This window comes from Musca domestica, unplaced genomic scaffold, assembly GCF_030504385.1.
Source record: "Musca domestica strain aabys unplaced genomic scaffold, Musca_domestica.polishedcontigs.V.1.1 144, whole genome shotgun sequence".
NCBI classification, from domain to species: Eukaryota; Metazoa; Arthropoda; class Insecta; order Diptera; family Muscidae; genus Musca; species Musca domestica.
Genome location: NW_026712199.1, coordinates 235,519 through 243,855, shown reverse-complemented (window position 1 = coordinate 243,855; position 8,337 = coordinate 235,519). Strand labels below are relative to the sequence as shown.

Genomic DNA, 8,337 nt, shown 5'->3' with positions numbered 1-8,337 from the left:
CTAAGTTTTCATTTACCAACAGATAGTGAATTCAAAAATTATTCTTCCTTTGCTGGGAAATGATTTTTTCACGAAAAATTCCCTGAAAACAAGCAAACTTACGAAAGAAGACAAGGTTGTCAGCAAAACTAACAGGGCTCCAAACGATACGAAAAAAAAGTAAAAGTACGTTTAGATTCGGAAATCCACTAGATCTCAAATGCCAATATACGTCAAATAATATCCATGGGATTTTTTTTTTTTTTGATTACTATTAACATGACGTATACGCTGAGAAATTGACATTTTAAATCGAGTGAATTTAATAGTCAAAACGCTTTCTAATAGCATATTTAAATAAACGTTTTTTTTCTTTATGTGTATTTATTTGACGTATTTAAACATACTATAAGTTATTTTCAGCGAGTACATACAATGGATCATACTAACAAACAAAATGTTTCTAGACAATTAACGAATTTGAATAAATTTTCATGCAAAATTTTCAATTTCAAAATTGGTTTGACAATTCATTGTCCCAGCAGCTGTGTCGATGTGACTACCTGTATTCTTCTACCGTGATTCATATCGAATGCTTGGCATTAGGAGGCGCATTGTTGTTTTCAATTAAAGCACCCATGGTAGAAGAATACTGGTGATGCATCAACTCTTGAATACATTGACATGTCAAAAATTTTAATTAAAGAATTTCCTAATGTTTTTACACATTTCAATAATTTTTCATTGAAAATGTTCAATTCCAAAATTGGTTTAACAGTTCAGCTGTTTCGATGCGACTACATGTATTCTTCTAACATGGAAGCACCGTGAAGTTGATTTTTTCTAGCAATAATAGGTTTTGTCAAAGTTATTTGTTTATATTTGCATGTTATGTAGAAGCTACCATTCCGCTGCGAATGCTGAACGTAATAAGATTAAATATATTTTTTAAAGTTCACGCATTACATGTGTGTTTCTATTAATTTTTGTTGGGAAATACTTAAATTATAAACAAACACCTGCCATCTATATATTCGTTATTCGTGTAAACAAATTACGCATTAACATCGAGGAACGTTTTTCATTTTGTTTTCATTGACCCTTTACTTTTCGTGTTATCAATGCACTGTGATAACATGGAAAACAAAGGGCTAATTCCACGGTTCATTTAGTGAATGCTTCCAGCTGATTGTGTTGTCCTCATGTCTCATTCGTAAACAACTGAGATACTTGGTTTTTTTTTCTTTCTGTTTATTTTTCTTGGACATTATATTTTGCCTTCATATTTGTTTCATTGGGGACGTCTTTTATTTTGGTTTGTTGCGACACGGCATTCACTCTGCACAAACAGGAGGATATTGGAATTGTACACATTGTTGGGACGGGATAATCAGGAATATTTTGAAAAATAACAAAAAACAGTGAGTAAAATCCCAAAGTTTTTTATTCAATTAGTGAGCTAATTGACATGGGGTTTGTCTGATATGATGCTTACCTTTAGTTTCTAGGTTTCCGTGGACTTTTACTACCCGGCGATAAGACTTAACTTATTAATTTTCCAAATAAGAAAGAAATGAGTTCCTCAGCGGCAGCCACCACGGTGGGTGATATGATGTATGGCACCACCTTATCGGCCGAGTCCATGAAAGTTATTGCCGAAAGCATTGGCGTTGGATCACTACCCGACGATGCCGCAAAGGAATTGGCTGAAGATGTTTCGATAAAAATCAAACGCATCGTTCAGGATGCAGCCAAATTCATGCATCATTCCAAGCGCGAGAAATTGATTATGAGCGACATTGATCATGCCTTGAAAGTTCGCAACATAGAACCACAATATGGATTTACATCGAACGATTTTATACCATTCCGCTTTGCTTCGGGCGGTGGCAGGGAGTTACATTTCAATGAAGAAAAAGAAATGGATTTGACGGAGATTGTCCAAGGAAACGTGGCAAAAATTCCACTGGACATAACATTGAGAACACATTGGTTGGCCGTTGATGGTATACAACCTACCATACCAGAAAATCCACCACCACTTTCCAAAGATCATCAAGCCTTGGATTCGGTAAATCCTGTGGTAAAACTGGAACAGGGCGTGACCAAGGATACAGCTGGTAAACCAGCCACGGGTAAAATACACAAACTTAAGAATGTTGAGACGGTGCATGTCAAGCAACTGGCCACCCATGAGTTGTCTGTGGAACAACAGCTGTACTATAAAGAGATTACAGAAGCTTGCGTGGGCTCGGATGAACCACGTCGTGGTGAAGCTCTACAGTCTTTGTCCTCAGATCCAGGTCTACATGAAATGCTGCCACGTATGTGTACCTTCATAGCTGAAGGTGTCAAAGTGAATGTGGTGCAGAACAATTTGGCGCTATTAATCTATCTGATGCGTATGGTCAAGGCCATGTTGGACAATCCTTCGCTGTATTTGGAGAAATATGTAAGTTGCGATGGATGGGGTTGAAAAAGTGTGAATTCTAAAAATATATATTTTTTCTTTTGCAGCTCCACGAATTAATTCCCTCGGTGACCACATGCATTGTTTCCAAACAATTGTGTATGCGCCCCGAGCTGGACAATCACTGGGCGTTGCGTGACTTTGCCTCTCGTCTTATGGCTCAAATTTGTAAAACTTTCAACACTTCCACCAACAATTTGCAGACCCGTGTTACTCGCATCTTTAGCAAAGCTCTGCAAAATGACAAGACCCACTTGTCTTCACTCTATGGCTCAATTGCTGGCCTCTCCGAATTGGGAGCAGAGGTGATAAAGGTATTCATAATACCACGTCTTAAATTCATTTCGGAACGTATAGAAAGTCATCTATTGGGTTCGTCACAAAGCAATACAGATAAAACAGCAGCTGGTCACATTCGGGCAATGTTGCAAAAAGTTTGTCCACCAATTCTAAAGCAAATTCGTTCACCGCCTGATTATGCAGAGGAATATAAGTATGGGAAACTTCAAGTTGTTATCATTTAAATTGAAATATTATTAATGTGGTATGTCTTTTAAGGAATGATTTTGGTTTTCTGGGTCCATCATTGTGCCAGGCCGTGGTCAAGGCTCGTAATACTCCATCTTCCACAGTAACAATTACCGGTTCCAGTGCAATATCAAGTGGAACCATTACATCCGCGGCTCAAACAGCCACCACAATTGGACGACCTCAAGTGACACAAATTACGCCGCAGAGACAACCGTAAGTATTTGGAATAGGTTTCATGCATTTTTATACCCTCCTCCACATAGTATGGAGGGTATATTAAGTTTGTCATTGCGTTTGTTAGACACCGCAAAGTATATATAATTTTGATCAGCATAAAATTCAATGTCGATTTGGCGATGTCCAACCGTCTATCCGTCTGTGGAAATCACTCTAGCTTCCGAACGAAAAGAAGTAGGTTGATAAAATTTTACTAAAATGTATATTATGATGGCAGGACTTTTTGTATTGAAAATGGGCCACGTTTTGGTATAGCCCCCATATAACGGCACCTCCCGATATTCGGTATTTTGATGATTATAGCGACATTATTCAAAGGAATTTTTTAAAATTTGGTATTTGAAGTTCGTAATGGATAGTACAGCCTAAGGTAGAAAATTGTCTGTGCAGGTCCACTTCTTCGTATAGCCCCCATATAATGGTACCTCCCGATGCTCGGTACTTTGATGATATAAGCGATATTATTCACCGGAATTGTTTCAAATTTGGTATTGGAAGTTCGTAATGGATACTACAGCCTATGACAGAAAATTGTTTGTGCAGGTCCACGTCTGCATACCCTTAACCATATGGCTAGAGAGGGTATATATCATTTGATATGGCCAATACGTGCCTAATCGAAATAACGATTTTAGACCCTAGGTCTCTTTGAACCAAAGTCGTTTCAGAACATTCGGAGTTGATGTACGTCAATCCGTCCGTCTGTCTGTTGCGCACAATAACTCTCGAAAGGAGTATCCGATTTGGCCCAAACTTGGTACATCTTAATATTATTATCAAAGGTCGAAATTTTCAAAAAAATGTTTTACTGCACAGAAAGAGGTTGGATAAACCGATTTTGCTAGAACTTTGTAAATCCTAATACTTGCATCAGTGTTAAGTCAGGTGCGAAAATGGACAATATCGGTCCACTCCATCAAGTATCTCCCCCACAAAGGATCGACATTTTGCAAAATAACAACTCTTATAAAATGTGATGTATTAGTCCGATTGTCTCCAAATTACACAGATCACAATATTTTTATTAACCCAAGGTCTGGTGTGAAGATAAAATATATCTGTCCACTCCTTCTGGTACTTCCCCCACAAAGAGTCAACATTTTGAATATCTATGACGCTCATAAAACGCAAAATTAACATCCGATTCCATTCAGACATGGCACAACTCAAGGTTTCTATCAACACTATATTTGTTAGAAAGATGGTAGAGATCGGACGATTCCTTTTGGTACCTGCCCCACAAAGGGTCAATATTTTGAATAGCCAAAACGATCATAAAATAATAAAATAAGCATCCGATTCTCTTCATATTCCACACATCCCATTATTTCTACTAACACAAGATCTGCTGTGAAAATGAAATACATCGGTCCACTTCTTCTGGTACGTCCCTCACAAAGGATCAACATTTGAATATTCATGAAGCTCATAAAAAGCGAAAATACGATATTATATTCTATTCAAACTTGGTACATCTTAATATTTCCATCAAAACAAGATCTGTTACAAACATGGAAGAGATCGGAAAATTTCATCTGGTACCTACCCCATATAGGGTTCAAGATTTTGAAAAACAAAACGCTCAAAGAAAGCGAAATAAGCATCCAACTCCTGGTAGCTCGCACACAAAGGGTCACAATTTTCAATACTTTTATCTGTCATAACTTGCTATACAAGTCTGCGATTCTTTACAACTTGCAATATCTAAGTGTTTCTCTCAACCAGAAATCTGATATGAATGTGGAATTTATGATTTCGCAAAAAATTTGATAGAAATGTTCGATTTTCTTGTAATTTTGCCCATACAAATATATTTATCTGTATTAAATAAAGTTTGAAAATGAAATACTTCGGTCGGCTATATGTGGTACCTCACGTACATTTTAACATCTTCCAAAAATTGCCACATATCTCATATAAAGTAAAGGAAGCAGTCGATATAGTCCAAACCTGGCACATCGAAATATTTATATCATATTTACTTAGGTGCGATACGAAATGGACAATATTGCCCCATTTCCTTGGAACCTACTCCATAGAGGGTTAACAATTTGAATAATCATAACAAAAGTCAAAATATATTTAAACAATCGAACATTGGCTGAGGTTATACATCTGTCGGCAAAACTGACTGATATTTTTTAACCTTTTTTTAAGTCCCTTCAATTTTAAAATTGAGTTTTTTTTTATTAGCTTTATGATCCATATGTTTCCCCAATGGCATCCCTCTTATAGTTTTACAAGTCTTTCCCATCCAATACCCAATCAAGTATTTAGAATAATTTCCTCATCTCATGTTTAATCAGTGTACATAACACGATAACAGCTAAACTAATATCCTGAAATTTTATTGTGTTTGCTAGCTGGCAAAAGATTGAAGATAAGTTCCATAGAATCATTACACTTGACCTCAATGCTACCGACCAACACACACACCAGCACACATAGTTTTTGTTCATTCAGAAAAAAATGTAATCCTATATTATATTTGCTTTTGCATATTTACAGAAGTCCTGTCATCACCACCATACCCCAATTGAGAGGCATACAACAAACTCAAATACAACAGCAGCCACAAACCCCACAGCCACAAAAATTTGTTATTGTACAGGCCCAACAACAGATTCAACAGCAACAACAGCACCAGCAACAAACGCCGCAATTAGCAAGTAATTCATCGTCAAATGGTACCAACAGCAGCAGCAGTATGACAATTGGTTCGGTGGTGATTGGTGGAAATGGTGGTGTAGGTAGTGGCGGTGCTGGTGGTTCAATGGCCCCCACAACAAGTTCCGCCAGTAGTCTTTTTAGCACCGTAGGCAATACGGTTGTCATTGGCAGTAGCAATAGCCTGTTAAATAGAAATGAAAGGGTAAGTACCCTCCACCCATCATATCCTATTTGTAGTTTGCTCCTTGTGTCTCTCGCGATTGTGACAAGAGTCACATAAATAGCAGCTTATCTGAGCAGATTACAAATTTATGATTTCCGTTTGGCACTTCATTCATGGTTTTTGTTTTTATTTTTTTCTGTTTCTTTCTTTCTCGATTTTCAGACATCTGTTGATTCGAATAACATTATAATTGAAACGGAAGAAATCCGTGCACCACCGGAATTGGATGACCTATCCCATTTGGAGTGAAATAAGTAATGTGGGCAGTTTAAGTGTAACATTATCCTGCTGTCCTTTATAGATTTTTAAGATTTTTTTCTTTTTGAGGCGTATTCATTTAAATAAATTGTAAATGTAATATTGGAAGACAATGCAACTGTTTCATTGACTCTTTGTTTGGTCTGGTCATAAAACCAAACAAAACAAAGGTAATCACAAGTGTTCTTGGCTTGCAACTCTTTATGGCGAGAGTAGCTCTCTTTGTTGTTTAATTGACACTGTTTCGCTGTGAAACACACAACAACAACGCATGTGCTGTTAGTGAGTAAATATCGATTTTTCTACGTACACTACCACAACTAACTTAACCTAATACAAAATTCATTTAATAACACTTGTGCCCGGACCAAAAATGGGGGAAGGATTGCTCAAAATGGATACAAGGGAAATCGAAAGCGTAATCAGGGACAGTATTTTTAAGAAACTGCGGCTTTTAAAAAAATATTTATAAGTATAAACACAACATTTAAAAAAAACAATGTTTTCAATAAAATAATTTTTGAAGACCCACAAAATCTTCGATTTTCTGAATATAGAATCTTGAAATTTTGCACGAGACTGGTGCGTAGGAGTGTGATAAGGCTGGGTTTTTTTTTTTTTTGGAAATTCGTATTAAAATGGTAAAAAAAGTACTAAAATGTACAAAAAAAATAATACCTTGTATTTGACAAACGGAATGACATTTGGAAAGAGAGTCATTGATGGAGTGCAGAATAGATGTAGCAAAGGGTTTATGTAAATTCAAAATTTAAGCTTATGAAAAGTTTTAAAATGGTATCATTTGATATTTAAAGGGATAGAGCTAAAAACTTGTAATATGGCATGAGAAGCAAGACTGGAAAATAAGTTTTATATATACAGGGTGAGATGAAAAAACTGCAACCAACTTCAGACTGTGTCATTTTTAAGCCACTCGTTCGAGAGCTGTTAAAATTATTCCAGTGACAGCTCATTATATTGTTTACAAGCGTACAAAAGCATTTTGATGAGAATTTTCCAGAAAAAAAGTTATTCGTGATTCGGAATTCAAGCGTGATAGTGTGATTTCTTTATATTTGGCTGGAAAACCACAAGTGGCTATCGTTAGAGCACTCCAGCATTTAAATGTGAATAAATCTTTTTTGTCTCGTACCACCGCTCGTTACCGTGATACTGGTAGCCTAGCCCGACGTCAAGGAAGTGGATGGAAGAATACAGCAACATCAGCAGAATTGGTTCGAAAAGTAAAGAAGCTACTTGATCGAAACCCGCAGTGTCGTAAAAATGGCTCGTGAGCTGAACATATCGCAATATTCCATTTGGCAAATATTGAAAAAATGAGCTCGGGGTAAAGCCATTGAAATTCCAAAAAGTCCAAGAACTTACACCGCAACAGGAAGAAAATAGACTTTGAATGGTACTAAATTTGGTATTGGGTAAAGGGATAGGGCTGGAGTCCTTAAATTTGATATTGAGATCTATGTTGGTATCTTCATCTCTGTTGGCACTGCATATACTATAATTGTACGAAAAGTACTAAATGGTAGTAAATTTGGTATTGGGTGAAGGAATAGGGCTGGAATCCTCAAATTTGATATTGAGGTGTCTGTTGCTGTCTGGAATAGAGACTTGGCGGTCGCTTTGGAAAATGTATGAAAAATTGTTAAATGGTACTATATTTGGTATTGGTTAAAGGGATATAGCTGAGTTCCGAAATTTGATATTGAGTTCCCTCTTGGTGCCTGGAATAGAGATTTGGCGGTGGTTTTGGATATGCGACTATTATTGTACTAAATGGTACTAAATTTGGTAATGTGAGAAATTACAGATCTAAAATTGAAAGTTTATATTGAAGTCATATGGAGACGTTGAAATAGTTTTTGGCCAGAAAAATTCGGAGTGGGTCCATTGTGCAATGGTTTTACTAAAATTATCCTTGGTAAACTCAAAAAGGAAAGATCTTTTAGTA

At 36.6% G+C, this 8,337-nt stretch overlaps 1 protein-coding gene across 2 annotated transcripts; it reads left to right on the top strand.

Moving 5' to 3' along the window:
• Positions 1-1,240: 1,240 nt before the first annotated feature.
• Positions 1,241-6,481, top strand: LOC101901036 (transcription initiation factor TFIID subunit 6). Of its 2 annotated transcripts, none has more exons than XM_005187211.4 (6): positions 1,241-1,400; positions 1,488-2,431; positions 2,497-2,942; positions 3,008-3,193; positions 5,726-6,089; positions 6,273-6,481. In XM_005187211.4, exons 2-6 carry the CDS (start codon positions 1,553-1,555, stop codon positions 6,357-6,359), a joined length of 1,962 nt encoding a protein of 653 aa, XP_005187268.2. In that variant the 5' UTR covers positions 1,241-1,400; positions 1,488-1,552; the 3' UTR covers positions 6,360-6,481. The 2 variants fall into 2 exon arrangements, with proteins under 2 accessions (XP_005187268.2, XP_011294065.2); XM_011295763.3 differs by having other exon boundaries at positions 1,481-2,431.
• The last annotated feature ends 1,856 nt before the right edge of the window (positions 6,482-8,337 follow it).